The sequence below is a fragment of the Felis catus genome, chromosome A1 (genome assembly GCF_018350175.1).
Source record: "Felis catus isolate Fca126 chromosome A1, F.catus_Fca126_mat1.0, whole genome shotgun sequence".
In the NCBI taxonomy this organism is placed as follows: Eukaryota; Metazoa; Chordata; class Mammalia; order Carnivora; family Felidae; genus Felis; species Felis catus.
In genome coordinates, this window is record NC_058368.1 from 177,137,801 (window position 1) to 177,163,288 (window position 25,488).

The following is a 25,488-nucleotide window of genomic DNA, read 5'->3' on the forward strand; positions in this document are numbered from 1 at the left end:
GGTCCAAATCTTCACAGATACACCTAGTGACCATTTCCTTTGTATCCCAATACACAATCAGGTTGCATATGCTTAGTGTCTGGGAGAGCCCTTGCATTACTTCCTTGATCTACGTAATGAGGACTATTATAGTAGGAAAGGCCAAATGAAAGCTCCTGAACTACAATCCACTCCAAGTCTGGTTGAGACACTGATTCACAAACAGCAAACAATATTGCCTCTTGGGTGGAATGATGTGCTAACACTAAAAACGTGAAGGATTCAAGGGTAGTAGTCCCTCATTATATTCCATTTTAATTTACCAGTCTGGTCCATACGAAAACCACAGACAACAGTGGAGTACTGCCAACTTAACTGAGTGGTAGTCTCACTGCAACTGCTCTGTATGATGTAGGATCTATACTAGAACGAAGCAACTTAGCCTCTCTTATATAGCATGTAGCTACTGATCTAACGAACCTATTTCAATATCCATCAGAAAGGAAGATGAGACACAATTTGCACTTACGTAGCATACATTCACAGTCTTACCTCAGGGCTCTTCTGTTACCTCTACTGTTCTCTGTCAAAACACAGCCCAGTGGACCCCGATTTTCTGGATCTTCCATGGAACATTACATTGGTCTATTATACGGATACATATTAACTGGACTTGATGAGCAAGACGTGGCAACTACTCTAGGTGCCTGGTAAGACCATGTGCTCCAGAGGTTGGGAGATAAATATCTTGCTATGCTAGGGTGGTTCTGAAGTGCTCAGTGATTCGGGGCATGTCACGCCAGGACATTCCCATTAGAGTATAGGAATTATTATTGCACCTTGAAACTCCTAATACTAAGTAAGAAGCATCATGTTTGGCAGGCTTCTTTTGGCTTTAGAGAAAGTATATTCTGCATTTGAAAATATAGCTCTGAACGATTTACTGGGTGACTTAATACTCTTCCAGTTCTGAGCCCCACTAATGCCTCAACTTTAGCTGATACCTATGGCTTCACTGGAAGAGGCTGTCTACAATGAACTGATGGAGAAGGAAAAAACATGGGTATACTGTGCTATTCCTGAGCAATGAGTAAATCTGATGTTCCCACAGGTAACTACTATAAACTCTAGACCAAATGCAAGACAAAACCAAAAATACAACAACAACAACCTGAAGACACTAGAGAGTAAATAAAGGCAAGTATATACTGGAGGGGGGTTGACACTTGAAAGAAGAGAATAGCATGAGGTGTTTCCAATTTTTGTGGCCTTTAGCCTCAGGGTACAGGGCAGTTGGTGCTGTTCAAGGCAGCAAAAAGTCTCAAAGAAAATTCTCAGTCTCTTTGCTTTAAAAATGAGAGAACAAACTTCAGGACAACTGTGCTGCTATAAAGTGAGGCGGGATATCCCAGAAAGCAGAGAGAGAGACAAGAAGCTCCAGATTGTGTGTACAAACAATGCCTAAACTCTAGTTCATTCCTGAACTATGCACACACAGGACTAACTGCAAGCAGCCCAGCTTAAAAATAAAAGAAATGAACTGAGATTTGAGCTCATGCCCAGGAGACAGACTTTACAGTTTGAAAACCACCAAGTTAACTGGCTGCTTAGAAACAACAATGAAAACAAAACCACTCTTCAGAGAAATACAACAGAATCCAGTTTCTACAGCATGACCTTCAGAACACCCAGGATACTGTACAAAATTACTTTATGAAGAAACAGGAAAATGAAACCTGCTCTCCAGAGAGAAGACAGCCCATGGAACCAATTTTGAGAAGACTCAGATGTTGAAATTTAGATGAGGATTTTAAAGAGTTTATTGTAACTACACTCAGTGGTATCAAGGAAAATTGATTTGCAATAAATGAAAAGGAAATCATAGCAGAAAAACAGAAGCTATACGTGTTAAAAAAAAAAAAAAAGATAAAGGGGAGCCTGGGTGGCTCAGCTGGTTAATTGTCTGACTTCAGCTCAGGTCATGATCTCATGATTCGGGGATTCAAGCCCCATGTTGGGCTCTGTGCTAACAGCTCAGAGCCCAGAACCTGCTTAGGATTCTGTGTGTGTGTCTCTCTCTGTCCCTCCTCTACTCACGCTCTCTCTCAAAATAAATAAAGAAACACTAAATATATATATGTATATACATTCTAGAATTGAAAAAAACAGTATCCAAAACAAAAAATTCACTAGATAGGATTACCAGCACAGTGGAGGTGATAAAGAGTTAGTAAAAGAAATTACTCAATCTACAGAAGAGAGAAAAAAATGGGTAAAAAATGAACAGAGACTCAGCGACCTATAGGATATATCAAGAAGGAGGAGGTAGAGACAGCACAGAAAAATATTTGTAGAAATGACTGGCATTGCCCCAAATCTAGTGAAAGACATAAAAATTGATAAATTCATGGTCAGCAGATCTTAAGTAGGAAAAATATGAAGAAACCCATACTCAGGGACATCATAATGAAACTGCTGAAACCAAAAATAAAAAGGAAATCTTGGGGTGCCTGGGTGACTCAGTTGGTTGAGCATCCGACTTCGGCTCAGGTCATGATCTCACGGTTTGTGAGTTTGAGCCCCGTGTTGGGCTCTGTGCTAACAGCTCAGGGCCTGAAGCCTGCTTCAGATTCTGTGTCTCCCTCTCTCTCTGCTCCCCCCCTGCTCACACTCTCTCTCTCAAAAATAAAGATTAAAAAAATAATTAAAAAAAAAAAAAAAAGGAAATCTTGAAAGCACCAAAGAAAAATGGCAAATTACATACTGGAGAACAACTTGAATTGACTACTGACTTAGAGAGAATGAAGGTCAGAAGACAGATGGAGAGGGTTGAATTGTGGTCCTCCAAAAGATGTATCTGTTCCAGTCCAAGGTGACGATGTATGAGGATCCTGAACTCACTTCCTTCCATAGACTCACTGAACCTATGAGTACAGATGGAACAATTTCCTCTGATAAACAAAAACAAAACAAAACAAAAAACACCCAAACCAGCTGAATGATGCTTACACATTGGGTGCAACAGAAAAAACTCACATAGAAGATAGAATAAAGTGAGAGACAATCTCCCCATGAAGCCTACCATTAGTGTGGTGACTCATAATCAGAAGGGAACGCAAAACCCCAAGCTTTTCACTGAGGAGTGAATGGTTTGAACTCCACCTCTTGTACCCCAACTTTTAAGACATGCACCTGAGAGATGAGTCCCCAACCATCTATCTTTAAAAGCTAATGGGGGAGTGGCTGGGTGGCTCAGTCGGTTGAGCATCTGACTCTTGGTTTTGGCTCAGGTCATGATGATGTAGTTTTGTGAGTTTGAGGCCCTGCACTGTCAGTGCAGAGCCTGCTTGGGATTCTCTCTCTGCCCCTTCCCCACTTGCACTGTCTCTGTCTCTGAATACATACATACATACATAAATGCTAAGGGGGCTTGAGTCCATGAGAACCACGAGGCTATAAAGAACTGAGGAACAACTCTTAAACGGACATGTGCACAGACTCACCCAACCTCAAAGCCCAGTGCAGAGGTAAACAACTGAAAAGCTCCCAGGGCTTTCTGTGAAAGAGACTTATTTGCTTATCTTAAAGCATTAGCCTAATGTGACACACATCCAGGAGTCTACTAAAATACTGCCCCAAGATGGAGGCCAGTAGGCACCATTTTTATGCTCTCTGCCTTGCTTGAGTGCACAGGTATCTCCTGGAAGGGGGCTTTGGACCCTCATTTGGCACCCTGATTTTTGCACCTGTTGCCCAGGGGACACCCCTAGGTTGCTTGGCCCTGGTGGTCAATGGGACTTACGCTTGTGGGTCCCACAGGTCTGTAACAAATAAAAAAAGAGCTCCTGGAGTGCTTGGCTGGCTCAGGAGGTAGAGGTTTGTGACTCCTGATCTTCAGGGTTGTGAGTTTGAGCTCCACATTGGGTATAGAGTCTACTAAAAACAACAACAAAAAAACAGTTCTTAACCAGCTACCACCCCAAGGACATGGTAAAGAGGCAACAGACTAAGACGTCCAATCTCTCAGTGAAAGAGGCCTATTATCTTACGTTCAGAGCTATGCCTGAGGGGCAGGCTTCTAATTACACACACACACCTAAGAGCTGACTGTCATCCTCTCCAGAGACCTTGGAGGGCAGGTGCTGTCTTCATGCTTTCCTCTGCCACTCTCTAGAGGTCAATGTCTCCCAGAAGGGAGCTCGTACATGCATCTGGTGCCCTGGTTATTATGCCCAGTGCCTGCTTTTTGAGGCTACTGCCCAATGCCCCTTGATCCCTTGCATCTGTGTGCGCTTGTGTTCCTTGCGTCCCATGTGTCTGCAACAATCAGAGATAGTTCTTGGATGTCTACTATCCCCAGGGCACAGTGCAGAGAGCAGAATGAAACATACCCCCAGTCTCTGTGAACAAGACCTATTTGCTTGTCCTGGAGTTTCAGACTGAGAGACAGGCTTCAGGTTCAGCACACATGTAGGGACCCACTGAGGTACTCTCCAGGGATGGAGGCCAGTGGACACATCTCGGCACTCTGCCTCTGCTTTGTTATAGGTTGCCAGTATCTCCCAGAAAAGAGCTGTACACTCACCTAGAAGCCTGAGTCTTGCAGCTGCTGCTCAGGGGGCATCTCTAGATCATATGGCTCTCTGGCCAGTGAAGCTTATGCTTGCAGTCCTATAGGACTATAATTATTTGCATACTTTAAAAGCTGCTGCCCATGAGTCTCACTTTCAATCAGTCTGAATCTGGGTGTTAACTGATATTGACACTGAGAAGCTACTCTCAGCTACCGAGAGCCACTAAAAATAAAGTACGTTGCTTGGACAATCATAAAGGTTTGAGAAACAACCAAGAGCTAGGGCAAGGTTAAATAATAAGCTTCATCTACATGAGGCCCTTCCTGAAGACTGGGAGATGTGGCTGTTTTATGTAATACATACAAACCAACACAGAATCAAGAAAAATAAAGGCATAGAGATGAATATATTCCAAAACAAACAAACAAACAAAAAGGTAAAACTTCAAAAAATGATGTTCATGAAACAGAGTTAAGTGCTTTACCTGACAAAGAGTTGAAAATAATGGTCATAAAGATGCTCATCAATCTCAGGAGAAGAATGGATGAACAAAGTAAGAATTTCAATAAAGAGAAAATGTAAGAAGGTACACAAAAGGAAGTCACAGAGCTGAGGAATACAATAACTGAAATGAAAAATACGATAGAAAGGTTCAAAAACAGGCTAGCTGAAGCAGAAGAGAGGATCAGTGAACTGGAAGATCGGGTCCTGGAACTCATTCAACCAGAGAAGCAAAAATGAAAAAAAGAGAAAAAGTAAAGATAGCCCAACACACCCACATTTAGGTGTTTCAGAAGCAGAAGAGAAAAAAAGGCAGAAAATTTATTTAAAGAAATAATGGCAGAAAACTTCCCTAATCTGGAGAATGAAACAGACATCAAGATCAAGAAAACCCGAAGAGTTCCAAAGACGATGAACCCAAAGGGACCCATACCAAGACCCATTATGAGTAAAGTATCAAAAACTAGAGGTGTCTGGGTGGTTCAGTCATTTGAGCATCTGACTCTTGATTTTGGCTCAGGTTATGGTCCCAGAGTCATGGTATCAAGCCCCATGTTGGGCTCTGTGCTGAGCATGGAGCCTGCTTGGGATTCATTCTCTCTCTCTCTCTCTCTCTCTCTCTCTCTCTCTCTCCCTCCCTCCCTCCCTCCCTCTCTCTCTCTCTCCGTCCGTTTGCCCCTCTCCTCAGCTCATGCTTGCACTCGGTCTCTCTCTCTCTCTCTCAAGTAAATAAAATGAAAAAAAAAGTAAAAGTAAAAACTCCCATAAAATGTATAAACAAACAAAAAAATAAAAGAAATACATCAAAAAATTTAAAGCTTAATGTATCATTTTGTCTTGTGAGGTTTGTAATGTATGTAGATGTAACACATAAGACATTTATGGTATAAAAGATGGGAAGGGTTAAATGGATCCATATATAGTTCCAAGTTTTCTATATTTTAGGTGAAATGTTAAAATATTAACTCTATGTAGGCTGTAAAAAGTTAAAGAGGTATATTGCAATCCTTAGAGCAACCACTAAAAAACTAAGGAAGGGTTATAGCTAAAAAAGTCAATAGATCAGGACCTGGTACTATTGGGTTGAGTGGAATGTTTTAAGTAGGATGTGGCAGAGGATGATAAAGATTGTTCTAAGGAAGGGAAACAAAAGGATCGGTAATAAAATTGCTTGTGGCAAAGGAGATTAGAGTAGACATTATAGTAGGAGGAATAGTGGTCCTCCACCAATATTTCTACCCAGAATGTCAGCATGTGACCTTATTTGGAATAAGTGTTTTTGTAGATGCAATTAAGGATCTTAAGATCATCATGGGTTAAGGTGGGCCAATAATGGGTTCCTTATAAGATACAGACATAGAAGAGAAACACAGAGAGAAAGAGAAAAAGGCCTTGTGAGCACCAGGACAGAACTGGAGTGGTGATGCCACAAGACAAGGAACACAAGGAAGCACCAGATGCTTGAAGAGGTAAGAATAGCAAAAGAGTGAAGGTGAACCCTTTCCTTACATTATACACAAAAATGAACTCAAAGTGGACCAAAGACTTAAAAATAAGAGCTAAAAGTATAAAATTCTTAGAAGAAAACAGGAAAAACTTCATGACTTTGGATTTGGCAAACATTTCTGGGATATGACACCAAAAGCACAGTCAACAACAACAAAAAATCAAATACATCAAAATTTATCTTTTATGCATCGAGGAAAACTATCAACAGAATAAAAAGGGAATGGAAGAAAATATTTGCAAATCATATACCTTTTAAGAAATTAGTATCCAGAATGTGTAACAAATTCCTATACCACAACAACAAAAAGCGAAAAAAACAAGTGGATTCAAAAATGGGTAAAGGACTTGACTAGACATTCCCCCAAAGAAGATAAACAAATAGCCAACAAGTATACGAAAAGATGCTCAACATCTTCCATTATAAGGGAAATGCAAATTGAAATCCCAATGACATAACACTTCACACATGTTATGATGGCTCTTATCAAAAACAAAACAAAACAAACAATAACAAAACAAAAAAGAAAAAAAAACAGAAAATAGCAGGTGTTGGCAAGGATGTGGAGAAATGAGAACACTTGGGCGTTTGCTGGTGGGAATGTAAAATGGTACAGCTGCTGTGGAAAACAGTACCACAGTTCCTCAAAAAAATTAAAAATAAAATTGTATGTGATCCAGAAATTCCACTTCTGAGTCTATACCCAAAGGAATGAAAGCAGGGACTTGATGAGATATTTGTACAGCCATGTTCATAGCTACATTATTCACGACAGCCAGAAAGTGGAAGCAGCCCAAGTGTCAATCAGCAGAGGCATAGATAAACAAAATGTGGCATATACACACAATAGAATATCATTTGGCCTTAAAAAAGGAGGATTTCTAACACATGTTATGACATAGGTGAACCTTACAGATACTATGCTAAGTGAAATGAGCCAGTTGCAAAAGAACAAATACTAGATGATTCCATTTCATGAGGCACCTTAAGTAGTCAAATTCATGGAGCTAGAAAGTAGAATGGTGGTTGCTGGAGTCTGGGGAGGAGGTGGGATGGGGGGCTATTGTTTAATGGGTATGTAGTCTGGGAAAACGTTACGAAGTTCAGAGATGGACAGTGGTGACAGCTGCACAACAACATGAATGCACTTGATGCCACTGACCTGTACACTTAAAAATGTGTCGTGATAAATTTAAGTTATGCATATTTTACCATAATTAAAACATGGAAGAAAAAGAAAAGACGAGAAAAGGAAGGAATCTTTTTTAGAGACTTTGAGGGAGTATGGTCCTGCCCATACCTTAATTTCAGACTTCTGGCCTCTGCAACTGTGAAAGCATAAATTTCTGTTGTTCAAAGCCATCAAGTTTGTGGCAATTTGTTGTGAAAGCCACGGGAAGCTAATATTGATACACTGAGACTACAGAAGACAAATAAGACAGAAATGGAAACAGAAGACGCCATGCAATACATCATTATGATGAAGAGCTAGAACAGGACTTTGTACAACTCCCCTAGGAGTGAGGCTGGGAACTGCAGACCATGCATGCTCCCTTTGTGGCACTAGCTCAGTGAGCCCTTGTGCTACCAGGTCAGTGAAAGCCCCCCATCCCCTGCCACAAAGGCATCCCCCAATGCCCCTGCCCCATTGAATAGTCAATGACAGCACTCCCAGCTTGATAAAAGTATCCATGGCCTCAGACCCCTCAGGGATGAAGATCTAGGACACCTTTAAAGGCAAGCCACCTAGAACAGCAGAAGTGTTACCGTCAAGGGTGATGGGCACCTAGAACATGTACAGAAAAACATGGGTTCAAACTACATGGATCCCCTTAAATTATATGCAGGTTTTTTTCTGAAACAGCATAGTACTATAAATGTATTTTCTCTTCCTTATGATTTTCCTAATGTTATCTTTTCTCTAGCTTACTGTATTTTAAGAATATAGCATATAATACGTATAATATGCAAAATACTATTGACTGTTAATGTTTTCGGTAAGGCTTCTAGTCAATAGTAGGCTGTAAGTTAGGTTTTTGGGGAGTCTAAAGTTCTATGTGGATTTTCAAGTGCACAGGGGGTTGGCACTCCTAACCGCCAAATTGCTCAAGGATCAAATGTACTGTTTTTCAAGGATGGCCCTCCTATTGCTGCTGCTTTGCCCAAAGCATAGAGAGCCAGAAGTGCCTGGAAGCTGACTGGCTGATCCAGGATTAGGAAAGCTCTGGCTCAAGTTAGGACCAACCCTGGGGAGTCACTTATATCCCGGAGCATCACGCAGGATCAGCCTGAGGCCCAAACCCTACTTTACTGAACTCTGCCTCAGAGTGCACCTTCCCTTTCTTGGTTCCCCATTCCGTAACAGGTTTCTCCCGGAAGTACTTTTTTTTTTTTTAATTTTTAATTGTTTTTTATTTTTTTGTGAGAAAGAGACAGAGAACAAGCTGGGGAGGGGTAGGGAGAGAAGGAAACACAGAATCCGAAACAGGCTCCAGGCTCTGAGCTGTCAGCTTAGAGCCTGGCATGGGGCTCAAACTCATGAACCCCGAGATCATGACCTGAGCCAAAGTTGAATGCTTAACCAACTGAGCCACCCAGGTGTCTTCCTGGGAGTACTTCTTCATAAAGCCCTTGTCCAGTATCATCTCAGGATACTTCTTGAGGACTATCCTGGGGAGCCCAACCTGAGGCAAGGGAGAAAACACCTTGACTTGCCCAGTTACAATCCGGCACCTGTATCTCCTAAATATTTCGTGTCAACGGCTGGTATCTTTTCTCAAGGGGCACTTTTTGGGGTTCCTGTTATTCCCAGATAAGAGTTACCTCCTCTGGCTAGCTGCCCCAAAACTTCCCCTCTTAATCTCTTCCTTCTTATGTTGCACCCCTCATAGGGTACAACTGTAGGAATCACCTTCCCCCTCCAGATGGCTCTCTTGGTCAGCATCCATTTCTTTTTTCTTAAAGTTTATTTTTATTTTGAGAGATAGAGTGAGTGGGGAAGGGGCAGAGAGAGAGAGAGAGACAGAGAGAGAGAGAGAGAGACAGAGAGAGAGAGAGAGACAGAGAGAGAGAGAGAGACAGAGAATCTCAAGCAGGCTCTGTGCTGTCAGCACAGAGCCCAATATGGGACTCGAAATCATGAACTGTGAGATCATGACCTGAGCCGAAATCAGGAGTCAAGGCGCTTAACTGACTGAGCCACCCAGGCACTCCAGTCAGCAACCGTCTTAAGACAATCTTTTTGTGGAATCCCTGGCTTAACCCCAAAGCATGCATGTTTGCCCCTCAGAATTTTGGAAGTGCAGGCCTTTCCAGAAACGGGTATTTTCTGTGAAAAGAGGGCTGCCACTCAGCCTTTGGACTGCCCACATATTCACTTTTGCAGACAAGAATGAGGACCCAGTGCCCATGTTTCCGAACTCTAGGGGACACACTTCTGTATCTGAGTGGCCCCTGAAGGCCCCCTGCGGTGCACTTGGGCAGTACTAGGAGGGAAGAATTCTATAAATGCTCTTCTGTCTTAGCTGATCAGTCTCCAAATCTCTCCAGTACACCCTCAAAGTAGGGGGATGGGCTGATTAAGCTGGCAGAACTGGTTTTTGGACAACCTTCTTCATAGGCCTTCCAAACTTCATCTGAGACTCTGCATTAAAATGACACCTATTATTTTCAGGTTTGAGGCCACAGCTGAAACTCCAGACTGAAAGCGTCCCATTTTCACATCTTGTTACATAGATAAGGCTCCTTGTGCATACACTTCCCTTCAAGTTTGGTAATTCTGAGCCGCTACTGGTTACAAAGCTCCTCCAGCAGAGAGGAAAAAAAAAAAAAAAGGGAGAAGCAGGCATACAACACTCCCATTCAGGTGGGAGGGAAGAGAATAAGACCATCAACAGGAGAAGCACCTGAATACACAAGCAAAAAACTCATTGGGATTAATGCTGGAAACCTCAGTCTTATAACTTCTGTGTTCTAGCAGCTAGAATCTGGTTCATTAGGAAATCCCTACATAACTTCATTCCTCTTTACCTGTTTTCTGCCAGCTGGTTTCCTCAGAACTTAGGATACTCCTTGGGATAAATTTCTTAATCCTTGGAACCCTCCAAGTTGCTCAGGGCCTATAGAAGGGCCTGGGATAGGCTCTGGCAAAAAAAGTTCACACTAAATTGCTGAATAATGCACTGCCCTACCTCTCATTGCCCCTCATTTTGGACTCTGCTTGCAAGCACTCACCTCATCCTCTCCAAGATGGGAGAACTGCCAGAAAGAGGGACCTGCAAACGTGAAGACATGACGTTATGAGGGTTGATGGCCTGTTCTGGGAAAAATGAGGAGCCAGAACAGGAAGTGGAGCAAAGCATAGTGAGAAATGAATTTGGAAGGGTGTATTGGAGTTACACTGGGAAGAGCCTTCCGTGCTACGTGCCTGCCATGTTGCTACTCAGGAGTGAGGAGTGGGACACACAGACTGGCTACCTGGTTTTAACCGGTATGTCCGTGGCTATTATCGAGGGGAAATATTTTCTAAATCCAACTCTCTCACATCTACATCAAAGACTTCTTGGCACATGTATAGTCTTGTTCAAGATCCTAGACTTGAGTCTGGCACTCAGGAAGGCAAGACCCTTTCTGCATTCACCAAAATGATCTAGAGCATTGTTGACTTTTTTTTCCTCTTGTAAAGTTTGAAACATTATAGAATTACTCATTTCTTAAAATGTCTAAATTTTTTCAGCATAAATTTAAAGAGTCGAGAAGAATACGGTTTTCAGTGTATTGTAAATATTGACATTTAAAAACAAAGCTGTTCTGTTACTCTTCTCAGTGAAATTTAAATATATAGTAATTTCATACCATAATCCTTTTAAAATATACATGAACAAGCTGTTTTTCAATAGGTGGAAATTTTATATCCTTTTTTTTTGTTCCTTGAATTCTTATCTCCATTCCATTCCCCTCCCCCCCCCCACCCCCAAGTTTTATGCTTGAAAGTCTTAATGCTCACCTTATCCTACGTCTCTTCTGTATGTTACAGTTTTCATTTTTGGTGATCACAGGCTTAGAATGTTGGTAAAAAAAAAAAAAAAAAAAGCTTTCTGCATTTATATTATCATTGTAGGGTCACCTGGGTGGCTGAGTCAGTTAAGTCCCTGACTCTTGGTTTTGGCTCAGGTCATGATCTCATGACTCGTGAGAGTGAGCCCCACATCGGGCTCTGCACTGCTGGTGTGGAGCCTGCTTGGGATTCTCTCTACCTCTCTCTCTGCCCCTCCCTGCTTGTGCTCACACATGCGCGCACTCTCTCTCTAAATAAATAAATAAACTTAAAAAATAATCATTGTAATTGTTATTAAATGCAAGTGGTCAAACAGTACATTAACATTTTGATAAACAACAATTAAACATAATTTAATTAGAACTACTTCTTTAAATCAACCAATAATTTAAATAGTTTGCATATCCATGCATGAATATTACTCACTGCTAGAATGAGAGGATTCAGCATCAAATTTTTATTTGTTTATTTTTTAGTTTATTTTTATTTACTTTGAGAGAGAGACAGTGTGTGAGCAGGGAGGGGCAGAGAGAGAGGGGGAGAGAGAATCCCAAGCAGGCTCTGGGCTGTTACTGTGGAGCCCAACGCAGGGCATGATCTCATGACTCATGAGATCATGACCTGAACTGAAATCAAAAGTCAGATGCTTAACCTACTGAACCAGCCAGGTACTACTCAAATTTATTTTTAGGTCACATTTTTATAGATGTTAGTACTTAAGAGGCTTGTTTATGTAAAAATGAAAATTGTCTTATAGCAATGTTATGCAACTTCTTTGGATTCCTTCAAAGTTATTGTGTCAAATATTACATAGTCAGCACTATTATTGTTTTTATTTTTGAGAGAAAGAGAGTATGAGTTGGGAAAGGACAAAGAGAGGAGGACAGAGGATCTGAGGATCCAAAGTGGGCTCCATGCTGATGGCAGCGAGCACAATGTGGGGCTCAGACTCAAGAACTGCGAGATCATCACTTGAGCCAAAGTCAGATGCTTAACTGAGCCACCCAAGCACCCCACAAAATTCTAAATTATCATTAAAATTTAATTCAACCATCAATTTTGTTGAGTGCAAAGTTTTGGAAATCATCTTAGTAAAAGCATTTTTTATACAGTCACTAGAGAAATTCACCGTCTCAATTTCTGGAAAGCATACCTAAAAGTCTTTATCAAGATTTACAAAATAATTATTAATTATACCTGCATAGCAGAGACAGTCCTATGTACTCACCATCTACTTTATTTCCTTTTTTCTAGGTGTGCAGGGAGAGTACATTGTTTAGCCTCTCTTGCAGCTTCTTAGGGCCATATGATTAGGTGCTGACCAATGAACAGTGAGCAAGAATGATGTGCTTCTGAGATAAGGCAGTTACAGCTGGTGACCCTCTCCTCTGTCCTCTCTCTCCCAACAATATGGGAGACCATGAATTCTAGATGGTGTAACTGTAAGATAGAAGACTAGCTGACCTCTTTGGACTGTGAATGAACAAAAAATGTGTGTTAAGGCATTATGTTCCCAGGGTGTGGAAACTTAGTAAGATGTCTGCTTGGTGAGGCTGAGTGACATTTCCCTGAATTTTGTCCCACTGTGTTTCTGATTAGCATGGGCCACAAGGTAGTTCCTATGGGGCATTTGAAGAGTAGAAGTGAAACTGAAGTCATTTTGTAGCCCATACACATTGTCATTGGTCTGCTCGCTTACGTCCTTGGTGTGAAGAGTGTCTGGGTCCACTGTCACTCCATGTTCCCTTACAGCCTTCTTTAGATTCTCTGAGTCTGGGGTCACAATTGTGCGGTCAGCTATGTGACGAAGGGCTCCAGCCTCTGCAGGACAGCTACACCACCAAGGTCAGAGGAAATAAGAACTTACAGGCTTCAGTCTATCCTCATGGGGCTCCAGTTTGGCTTAGGCTTGCTCTCCCCCATTTTATATCCTCCTTCCCTTCCTGACTGCCTGCCCCATGGACTTTCGATCCAGTGTTGAATGTGAAGACAATGGGCTTACAGAGACTGCTTAATTACATTTAACAATTATATAAGGTCAACTCCTTGTAAAAAAAAAAAATCCCTTAACACACTGAGTGATTCTGCTTCTCTGACTGACTGGACTGATACAGAGGGATAATTTGCTACTGTGGCATCGTGTATTCTATTCTAATACAACCTTTCTTTACTCTTTCACTTGAAGGTATCTTATATAACCTGATAAGTTTAAAAAGGGTTGGGAAAGCACAAATATTAATTTCCATACATGTCTGTCAATAATTGGTGAAATGTTTCTATTTACGTGCTTTAAATGTATTTTCCTAAAAAATTGTGAAACTAAAGATATAACTCATCTAAAATCTATTATTGACAAAGCCAGTCTACACTACCAAACCAGTCAGCCAAAAAGACTGTCAGATAAAGTCTAGCTTTGTTTTTCAGTTCAAATAAATGTGCTAATATGTATGTTTATGATAACTACCTTGTTTTTAATTCTATAGATAGATGGATAAGGCATGGAGCCTAGTCATACGGATAAACAGGCTGCTGCTATCTTCAAAAATTTTTTTTTTAATGTTTACTTATTTTTGAGAGAGAGACAGAGAGACAGACAGAGTGTGAGTGGGAGAGGGGCAGAGAGAGAGGGAGACACAGAATCTAAAACAGGCTCCAGGCTCTGAGCTGTTAGCACAGAGCCAGACGCAGGGCTCGAACCACAAACTGTGAGATCATGACCTGAGCCGAAGTCAGACGCTTAACTGAGCCACCCAGGCAGCCCGGCAGCTGCTATCTTTACTACTTCTTACTGCTGTTCTCTTTCCTAGAGTTTCACAAGATTATCTCTTAAGAGAACTGCATTCTTTGGGCCACCTGAGTGTCTCAGTAGGTTCAACTTCCAACTCTTGGTTTCAGTCTCCTGGTTTGTGGGATTGAGCCCCAGGCTGTACTCTGTGCCTACATCACAGGGTCTGCTTGGGATTCTCTCCCCTTCTCTCTGCCTCTCCCCCATGCGTGCTTTCTCTCTCTCCCTCTCACTCAATAAATAAATAAATAAACTTAAAAAAACCTCTCCAGATTAAACAAACAAACAAACAAACAAACAAACAAAAAGAACTGCATTCTTTGACTTTAGTTGCAAATGAGTGAAGTCAAAATTTCAGTGCAGGATGCATGGCGCTCAGTCGGTAGAGCATGTGACTCTTCATCTTGGGATCATGAGTTTGAGCCCCACGCTGGATGAAGAGATTACTTAAAAATAAAATAAAAAAATAAAAAAAAATAAAAATATTTGAAAAAGGGAAGGGCATGTGATTCGCTCAGTTGGTGGAGCATGTGACTCTGATCTTGGGGTTGTGAGTTTGAGCCCCATGTTGGGCATAGAGTTTACTTAATAAAAAAAAATAATAAACTTAAAAAAATTTCAGTGCAGTATCCCTCTCTATAGTAATGTATCTGAATCAAAAAAACCCATCACAGGTCAAAATATACCATTTTAAAATGCCACTCTTTGTCTTCAAAGGTATTCATAAGAAAGGGAAAGACATAAAACCCTCCCAAGGGTTTATGGTGCCTTGATTAAAAGAGAACTCACGGGAGTCCAATACTTTGAATTAGCATGCATACTCTCTCTCTTTTGCATCTCTATTAGTTATCTATTGCTGTGGAACAAATTAACTCAAAATGTAGCAGCTTAAAATAAACATTATTGAGGTACCTGGGTGGCTCAGTAGGTTAAATGTCTGACTCTTGATTTCTGCTCAGGTCATGATCTCCTACTTTGTAAGTTTAAGCCCTGTGTCAGGCTCTGTGCTAACACAGTTTGGAATTCTCTGTCTCCCTCTCTCTCTTCCTCTCTCCTGCTCATGCGCTCTCCCTCTCTCTCTCTCTCAAAAATGCAAAAGAATGAAACTGGACCATTTTCTTACACCATACACAAAAATAAACTCAAAATGGATTAAAGACCTAGATGTGAGACCCGAAGCCATAAAACTTCTAGAAGAAAATATAGGCAGTAGTTTCTTTGACATCAGCCTTAACAACGTTTGTCTAGATATGCCCCCTCAGACAAATGAAACAAAAGTAAAAATGCAATATTAGGACTACACTAAAATAAAAAGCTTTTGTATATCAAAACGAAATGAAAAGGTAACCTACTGAATAGAAGATATTTGTGAATGATGTATCCAATAAGGGGTTAACATCCAAAATATAGAAATAACTTAAGCAACTCAACCCCAAAAATGTTCCATTAAAAAATGGGCAGATGACCTGAACATTTTATCCACAAAGACATACAGATGGCCAACAGACCCATGAAAAGACGCTCAACATCATTAATCATCAGGGAAATGCAAGTCAAAACCACAATGAGATATCATCTTACGAGACCAGGGCTCTAACCCCTGAGCTACGGAGCATCACAATGAGATCTCATCTTAACACCTGTCAGAATGACTAGTATCAAAAAGAAGGAATGACAAGTGTTGCTGAGTATGTGGAGACAAAGGAACCCTTGTTCACTGTTAATGGGAATGTAAATTGGTGCAGCCAGTGTGGAAAACGGTATTAAGGTTCCTCAAAAAATTAAAAATAGAAAGATCATATGATCTAGTACTCCACTATTGGGCATTTACCCAAGGAAAATGAAAATACTAACCTGAAAAGATACATGCACCCCAATGTTACTGTAGCATTTACAAAGCCAAAATATGGAAGCAACCTACAAGTCCATTGATTGAGGAATGTTAAAAGAAGACGTGGTATGCATACACAGCGGGATATTATTCAGCCACAAAAAAAGAGTGAGCTCTTGCCATTTGGGACAGCATGGATGGACCTAGAGGGTATTGTGCTAAGTGAAAGAAGTCAGACAGAGAAAAAAACCAAGTACAGATGATTTCACTTATACGTGGAATCTAAAAAACAAAAGAAACAAAAAGCAGAAAAAACTAGTAACTAGGAACAGGGCATCAAGTACTAAGGGGCAAAGACAACTCTAAATAGAGAAACAGCAGTCATAAGGAGCAACCATCACCTTTAGGGCTGATGCAGAGTACCTGAGGAAGAAACTTGGAGGAGCCTTCCACCCTCACAGCTAGGCTGAGATTCAGACCTTACTGGCGAGACGGTTAATTGTGACCCACTGGATGGTGACATTTGCTGAAGTGCTCCAGGTTAGGGCTGGCGAGCAGGAAACTTCCCACTGAGGTTGTCACTGAGTTCACTGGGAAGCCACCCTATGAATGTCCCAGCCACCCGTGTATATGTGTTGGGGGGCTGGTTTGGATATGGTTCTGCAAACCATGTGCTGCTGTATACCACAAAAGCAAGAAGGAAAATAAAGTATATTGGAATTAGGAAGAGAAGATCCTCCATCTGCTTGTGTTCCTCTAGGAACGTTGTGCCAGCAGGCAGAGGAGAGGGGAAACATTCAGAGGGTCCCACTCCTGTGTTTCAAAGTAGGTAAAAGAACTTGGAACTGAGAGGCTATTAACTGGTAACAGGTTCACATAAGTTCTGCTGCACAAAATTAATGTATTTTATTATGAAATGCTCTCCTAGACCCCACTGTGTGTGTTATATTACATATACTGCATGTGTACCATACTGTCTTTGTACAATCTAAACAATTTTGAATTCTGAATATGTTTCAGACCTTAGGATTTTGGTTAAGGGATTGTGGACCTGACCACTTTGTTGTTAGCAGGTCTTGTAAACCCCAAAGCAGAGCTATCTGAAAAACTGAAATATGCCTCAAGGTCTTCTGCCTTTATTGATGACCAAATGTAATCACCAGCTGGCTTCAAGCCTGAAGCAATAAAAATACCTGAGAACCTGAGTTCTTGTTTGACTAAAGTGATAAGCCTTGGCTCAGCTTGTCTCTCGTATAGCTGGGGTAAGGCTTCTATCAATATAAGACTTTTTAAATTCCTTGAGCTGCTGGAATTTGACCCAATAGTATTTTTTTCCTCTTACAGTAGAATATGGTTTTAATAAAAAGATAGAAACCTTGAGTTATCTCCATTATAGTTCTAACGCCAAGGGCTGCAAACTCAAATATCTCTATGGGTTAGGCATGCAATTTAAATGAGTGGAGCCTGCAGACAGAAGACAACAGGGGGCAATGGTGACAGTGGAAATCTATAGAGCACATGCTTCCTATAAAGAAGTTAGTTGCTACTTAACCATTGCATACTGTTGCCATGTATATCCAATATAGTCAGATTCTCTAATATTTCAAGATAAGATGGAACTTCAGACTTTATGAAAATGTCAAATTTTAAAATAATAAATATGGTGTAGGATATACATATTGGGGATTACAGCTTGTGACTCCTACCCTCACCCTGTGTGCCAGGTCCTGTGGCAAATGCTGGGAACTCAGAGGTCTTGGTTGGCTGTTACACTGGTAGTCCCAGTGAACCATGATTGCTTGTGAACAAGCTTGCATAGTCCCTTTCCACATTCACTCTGGGTTTGGCTCTATGACTTGCTTTGGCCAACAGGACATTAGCAAGCGTGGTGCAACCAAAAGCTTGATAATCATTTGCTCATTGGGACTTGTCTTCTTGGAAGCCAGTTGCCGTGCAGAAATTTGAATAAGACACCAGGTGGAGAAGACAGGCCTGAGAGGATGAGAAGCTATTTTGATGAGCTCCCAGCTGATTGCAGTCTCTATGAGTAACCTCAGCTTATACCATGTGGGCCCAGCTGAGTCCAGCTGACCCACAGAATTGTAAAAATAAACCACCGTTTTTAAAGTTACTAAGTCTTGGGCGTGGTTTATTATGATACAAAAAGGTTAGTGAAACAGAGGTCATTTATCCTAACTCCTGTTTTACTAATGAATGTCCCAATGCCTAGACAGGGGAAGGGTTCTAGTTAAATGCAGACAGCAAGTTAGTGGCAGTAACTTTCCAATTCTGTGCTCTCTTTTCCTACTGCTTTTAATTCCTTTGGTGGAAAGCACCAAAGGACTATGAAACTTCAAACTCTACCAGTGTGGAACTTACACTGTGCCCTGCATGCATACAAATTACCGTAATAACTTGATCCTTAGAAATAGAAAGATTTCTAGGTCATCAAGTCCCCTCACTTTACAGGTACAGAGAATGCAAAACACTAGAGAAAGAGAAAAGCAGCTTCTGATATTTAGTTGTAATGCTACTAGATGATAGCTAGCTCTCTTAGGTAGACCTTGTGCTCTCCTGTTGAACACAGTTTGGCAGAATGTAAACATCAGATGAGGCCACTCTCTGACCATGGATAGATCAAGACAAAGACAAGCTCGCTCCTTAATTACGTTTGAAAGCAGATAAAACATGAACATTGTCCAAACCACAAAAAATGACCAAACATCCGTCATCTTGGCTAATGAGGGGTTTCTGCTTCTTTACCAATTACAGCTGCAACCTCAATCTAGTGTTCCCGTGTTCTAGGAACGACTGAGATGCCCCATCATAGAATTACCCCCACTTCCTGACAGCATCTGATCCAGAGTAAAGCCCCACTTCCTTACACCCTCTCCCAAATCACCTAACAACTCTTATGATTTTTCATGGTGGGTATTCTCTCTCATTGCAACCAGTAATTAGCCCAACTTGTTCAATCAGCGTGTCCCTAGTGGTCTTTGGTTAGTGACCACTGACAGACCTGACAAAGTTCACACAGAGATGAAGGCAGAATTCACTAGGAGTCTCCAGGTCTCCGGCTGTGGTCCTTCTTAGCGCCCACTCTTTTGGTTAATGTTTTTCCACCACTAGAATTAAACTCCATGATAACCGAATCCTTCCCTGTAACGTTCGGAGCTGATTTCCAGTGCCTAGACTGGTACCCGGCAGAGGCTGGAAGTTTAAAAAATAAGTACTTTCTGAACGACAAAGAGGGGCCCAATATGCACAGGTTCCCTTTCATTTCTCTGCTCTTCCCAGTTCGTGGTGCGTACAGACGGCACCAATTGTTCATCTCCATAAACCCACTTTCCCCAATTAGATTTCCAAACCTCTCACTCCTGGGATGCCCAAACTCTCAGAGCCTCCTCCCTTGCCTGAGCTTCTTTCGCTGGCTGGCACCCTCCCACACCTGAGCGCCAGGGCTTCCTAACGCACCTAGAACCCACCTGTCTCCAACATCTGTCCCTATCACCAGCGGCTCGCGCACCAGCCTCCCCGCTACCTAGGCGTCTTGTGGACACTGCGGCGTCGAGTGCGCATGTGCGGAAATCGGTCCACACGCAAGATTTCTGACGAGTGAAGAGTTACCTCGGAGTTTCCGTCCCGGTCCGAAGCGCCTGGGGCTGCCAGGAAGTCAGGAGAAACTAGCCGGAAGGAGAATCCGCGCGAGGGCTTTCTGGGACATGTAGTTGTGGCGCTCCTGAGGCCCTGTTTTGAAGGAGCCCTTCATTCTTTAGGTTTGCACGTGCCACTTTCAAAGTCCAGTGCTACTTTCGGCTCAGAATTCAGCTTCGGGGTGCCAAGAGAGATTAGCCTGGTGTTGGCTTCTCGTTCCCACAACGCTCTGCGGGCTCCCCGGCGCCTGCTGGGAGCTGTAGTCCTCGATCGGCGTACTGCGTTCGCCGAGGGGGAGGGCGGAGCTGCCGGCGGCCCGGGCGGGCTGGCAGCTAGAGTGGGTACGATAGCCGCCTCCGCCTCTGCCGCCTCCGCCGTCGCCTCCTCCGCCCGGGCCGTTCGCTGCTGCGCGGGGAGAGCGAGGCGGGGCCGCCGGGGCCGCCATGGAGCCCGACTCGGTGATTGAGGACAAGACCATCGAGCTCATGGTGAGTGCGGCCCGCTGGACCGTTCTTCCGTCCGACCGGCCCCGGGCGGGCCTGCCCACCTCAGCGTCCGGCGCGAGGCCGGCTCCGGCCCTTCCCCGCCGCCGCGGCCCCGACCTGGGCCCCCCGCCTTCCCTGGCCTCGGGGCCGGCGCGGTTCCTCCAGATCCCTCGAGATCTCAGGCCGGACCTGGCCCGGCCCCCTCCATGCTTCTCGGTTCTCATTCCTTCCTCTGTCCTATATCCGGGCCCGTCTCTCGAAGGACCCTCGCTCGCTTCTGCTGTGGCCTTAGCGTACACTCGGTCTAGCATCTCATTCTCCTTCTTTTAGAAGGGGATTTTTTTTCTCTATTTCTCCGGCCCAGGCCTGCACCGCTCTTGCAAGCCCCACTCAGGCCGAGTGAGATGGTGGTGGGAGGGGGGTTAGGAGGAGATGGGTCAGGGCCTCGGTCTCCGCGTCCTAGTAGGGGTCTCAGCACCCTCTCCCCAGCGTAGGGCTGTGTGGATGCCGGGATAGGCCCTACAGGGGTGGAGGTGGGAGCTGTGGGGTTTGTAGATGTGACGTATAAGGGGCCTCTTTCCCGGGCCCCCGTGGTGTCCGGCTTCTCGGACAAAGGGTTTCCTACTCCGCGATGAGGGATGTTTGCATAGCAAGGCCCCAGGTACTCCGGATTCCATCTCCCAGGAAAGGGAAACTGTAACTTCATGTTTTTCAGCGCTGCTTTGGGAAAATTGGGGAGGAGGGGGGTAGGGTTGTCCTCATCACTGCCGCCAGTTCTTTCTTATTAAAAAAAAAAAAAAAAAAAAAAAAAAAAAGAGAGAGAGAGAATCCTAGGCCCTTGGGGAAGCGATCACTCTTCTGTTACTAGCCATTGGTAGCCATGCCAGACTCCCTGGCCCTACGGACACCCCAACCGCTTTCCGCCTTAGGACTTGGAGCCAGAGGGGTTTTTGGAGACAGGACTGTGAGAGAGTGGTTACCAGAAGCGAAGAATGTGCTGCTTGGTGGATGGATTGGTGGAAGAAAAGAAACATGGCAGCTATTACCTGCCAATTTGAACATTGGGGGAATCAAACTGGGCTTTGGAGAGTTGGGAGGAGGAAGTCTTCAGGGTTTCTTTCCTGTGGAAACCTTGACAGTTTCTTTGTATCTCTCCTAACACAGTAACCACCTCAACCCCAGGGTTGAGAGGGAAGATGAAAGAATCTACTTAACCCAGCACAATGTTTTCCTAGCCAGATTTTCTCCAGTGTGAAAATGTTTATTGAGTCAGTGATTCCACTGGGTAGGGTCGGTGACATCAGAGCCACTTCCCCCATTTAATGCTATAAATAATAAATGGTGACACTGAAAGTCTGTTGGATAGCTGCATGGTTTCTGTGGATGATGGTATCTGGGGAGTTGAGCTGCATGTTTTAAAAATGGAAGTACAGTAGCGTAAATACACAACTTAATATTTGCTGTCCTTTGCATAATTCACAGAACTAGACCTCTCCAGTAGTCTTTAAAACTGGAAGGAAAGAAAAAAAAAAAAGCTTTGGTTGTTCCTGCTTTGGGCTCGTGTGCACACGTGTGCTTGCTTTTTCAAGGATGTTGTCACTTGTGAGTTTTTCTTTGATTTTCATGTAGTAAGTAATTTTTCCTTTTTCAGTATAATTTATCAAACTATCGTAGTCAAGCCTTTGTATTCTGAAAATTTTGTAGTGGGTTATTTTGGTAAATATCTTCATTGGGATTCCACATATAGTACATCCGTATTCTTATGGATGTACAATACAAACACTTAAACTGGAGGAGTACTTCATATTGAAAAATTGTAACTTGGTGCCTCTTTGAAATTGGCTGTTCTGTGCTCCTTCCATTTTCATTCATTTAAAAAATGACTAAAATGTCTTTATTTTCAAAAGACTTAGAAGAAATACTGCATAATTCATTTAGTATTTTTGAGTGTATGGTAAAAAAAACAAAACAAAACAAAACAAAAACTCTGCCCTAAATTTGTTGGTTTCCCATGCTCATAACTTAAAGTTTTGATTATACATGATTGTACTTGTCTGTGATCTGAAAAGATATTTCAGCCTTTCAAGGACGTTATATACCGGAATTCTCAGAAAATTTAACAAAGAGAGCAATTTTGAAATGGCTTTTCATATACGGATTTTGATATTCTCTCAAAGGGATACCAGTTAAGACTCTTAGGCAACCCTTTTCATAAACATGTATGCATTTATTGTAGTGGATAGTGCAGGTATTTAACAACTGATTTAGTAAATCCAGGATTGGATGTAGGAATGATAATGCCTTAAAATCTAATTGCATGTGGCTCTCTGTATTCGCTGCATTTTAATTACAGTTTCCAGAACTAGGTTAAAAATACTCTTTACGTTGGTTCTAAAATAACATGATTGAAAGAAAGGAATGGGTTAAACTGATGGTATGTTAAGAGCCTAAAGCATGAAATATTTCTGGATTTTTATGAGTCAGCTTCAATACTCAAATATTTGCGATTGTGCTGCCTGTACCAGTTTGGTACTTAATGGTTAACAGGATAACTTTCATTTGATATTCCAGAGAGTGCTATATGAAAGACAGGAAACAGGCTTTTGGGGTATCTCCAGTTTCTTAATCTTCATCCTTCCACTTCTTTTGATTTTGATTCTTTTTCTTTTTCTTTTTTCCCTTGTGTTTTTGTTTTTCTTTTTAGTTTGCTAGGAAATAAAGCTGGTGATAGCCCAATAATTAAATCTCCAAAATATAACCTCCCTTTGTGACTCCTGTCTCTGCCTAAGGCTGGGTCCACAAAGAATGCTTCTCCAAGTGACCTACCTCATAGGGTTCAGTCTTTAATATAGACTATAAACTCTTGATTGAGACAACTGCATTTATAATTGCTGATGGTAAATAATTTAACCACCAAATGACTTTCATGGCCTTATATTGGACTATAGTACTTAGTTTGTGGGACTTTGTTTCTGACTTTGGTAAAATGAGTTTTATTATTAATGAGGTAGAGAAGTAATAATCCAGTTGGAAGTATGTCTATGTCTAGTGCGGTGGATATCACTGGAAAGAATGAAAACTGCATTATGTATCACATGATGTTTTTTAATGCTTGAGTTAGGAGTAGAAGTTGATGTTCAGGCACTCATTGCTAGAAAGCGCTCACAGAGCTGCTGATTGGAAGAGAAAGATGGTAAGTTTTCTCTATTAGAAGATAGCAGAAGCTGATGTTAAAGTTTTAGGAAAGGTAACCCTTGCTTTCTCTATGGGTGTGGGCGTGTGCCCACCCGTCACCCCCAAGCACAAATTATACTCTTATTAGCTGTTGGATGGTCCCCCTCTTTGGTAAGTGACCTTAAGTGACTCATTTTCTTTTTGTGTTGTCTCTAAGTGGCTATATTGTTGAATGTAGTAAAATACATTGGACCTAAGAAGGTAAGATATCAATGCTATTTTTTAGAGCTGTTGAAGTATAGGCAGGCTACAAGGCTAAGGAGATGAAAGAAACTAAGTAAAGTTATGGGAAATTTTTCTTTTTTTCTTTTTGGATTGTCCCCCCCTTCCTGCCATTGGTTCTCTAAGTGGAGTAAGTGGGATTGTTTTTTAGTGACTGCTTTAAGAAATTGGATCTTAGTTTGTCACTATCACTTACCCTCATTTGCCTCTAGCCATGTGTTGATTTACCAAATGCCGATTAAATAGACAAAGGTTTAATTAAGTAGGGTCCGAATGGAATAAACCACATACGTATACCTACTTACAGACTCATTTACCTGCCTCAAGACACTGTGGCTCAAATATATCAATTTTTGCTCCTGATTTTTGAGCAAGTTAGCTGCCCCTTCAGAAGTGACAAGGACAAATACGATCCTGTGCGCACATCTTGGTACTCCTGGCTCCTGACTGCTCTAACCTGAAAACAGAGAGCTGGTATAGGAAAGTCACTAGGCCATTACATGGGTTCACAGAACAGCACTTAAGGCCACTTGACCCTTGAACGACGTGGGTTTGAACTGTGCAGGTCCACTTATAATAATTTTTTGTTTTTTACAGTACTGTAAATGTATTTTCTCTTTTAATGATTGTCTTACTATCTTCTTTAGCTTACTTTATGTAAGAATACAATAGGTGATACATATGAAATACAAAGTATGTGTTAACCACCTGTTTATTTTATTGGTAAGGCTTCCAGTCAAAAGAAGGTTATTAGTAGTTAAGTTTTGGGGGAGTCAAAAGTTATATGTGGATTTTCTGTTACATGCGGGTCAGTGCCCCTAATCTCCCATGTTGTTCAAGGGTCAACTATATATCCTTCTGAGCAGTGCTGTTTGATTCTATGATCCTCTGAATTTTGTACTCTCGGGTTCCTGGGTTCCACCTGCTGGTATTTCACTTTAAGGGAAAGAAAGCGTTTCAAGTCCTAGTAATTTCAGTTACAGATTCCCTTCTAGCTTTTCTTCCCACATTATTCCTCACTTATTCTATATTTCAGCCGGACGGTAGACCAGGGTTCTTCAGATTCTGCTCACATTTTTTTTTTTTTTTTCTTTTTCTCCCCCCATGCATTGAAGGCTACCGATAGTTACCGGCGGGACCTAATAGTTGGCTCTCTGGCCAAACTGGCTTCAATCAGATCTCGGCAATTCTCTCTTCCGCCTGTACTGAGAAAAGTCCTGTCTCCTCAAAACACAATTTAGGTGCCACCTCTTTTGATGTCAGTTTACGTTATGGTGGCAGATACTATTTTGTTTTTATAGCATTGCCTACCCGATGTTCACTGTTAAATGAAATGAATGAATTCTGGCACTTTGTGTTTATCTTGTGGCACGTAGCATTTTCCAGGCTTGTATTAGAGTTTCCTGTTTGTGTCTCCTATTAAATGATAAACTCCTCGCAGTGCCTTCTTACAGTACACGTTCAGTAAACGTTGAGTTGAATTTTATATGCATTATTGCTGTCTGTCTGTCTGTCTGGTAATTCTCACCTGTATCAGTAATTTTCTTAATGTATTCCTAACTCATATGGGACTTAATCATACCCTCCTGTATATCGTAAAAGCTTGTGATTATGTCTCAATTTCCCTTCCAGAGGCTGTATTGTCTTTTGAATCCTTCAC

The 25,488-nt window shown here is 42.0% G+C and overlaps 2 protein-coding genes across 13 annotated transcripts in view; one reads left to right on the top strand and one right to left on the bottom strand.

Annotated features, from left to right (window-relative positions):
* The window catches only part of LOC105260865 (alanine and glycine-rich protein-like), a 71,676-nt gene extending 50,638 nt beyond the window's left edge, over positions 1-21,038 (bottom strand). The window contains exons 1-3 of one of the 6 annotated variants that reach the window (XR_006584170.1): positions 12,846-14,895; positions 11,567-11,619; positions 10,795-10,835 (exon numbers count right to left, since the gene is read on the bottom strand). Coding sequence is in view for 1 of the 6 variants with exons in the window: in XM_045035558.1 (XP_044891493.1) it covers positions 20,051-20,683 (633 nt within the window). In the remaining 5 variants the exon portion in view is untranslated. The other 5 variants (XR_006584168.1, XM_045035558.1, XR_890685.3 and 2 more) reach the window with 5 other exon arrangements.
* The window catches only part of FBXW11 (F-box and WD repeat domain containing 11), a 122,727-nt gene continuing 117,475 nt past the window's right edge, over positions 20,237-25,488 (top strand). For 3 of the 7 annotated variants that reach the window (XM_045035547.1, XM_045035557.1, XM_006927921.4), the window contains exon 1: positions 20,237-20,375. Coding sequence is in view for 4 of the 7 variants with exons in the window: in XM_003981273.6 (XP_003981322.1) it covers positions 20,331-20,375 (45 nt within the window). In the remaining 3 variants the exon portion in view is untranslated. The remainder of the gene's footprint in view (positions 20,376-25,488) is intronic. The other 4 variants (XM_006927920.5, XM_045035538.1, XM_003981275.6 and 1 more) reach the window with 2 other exon arrangements.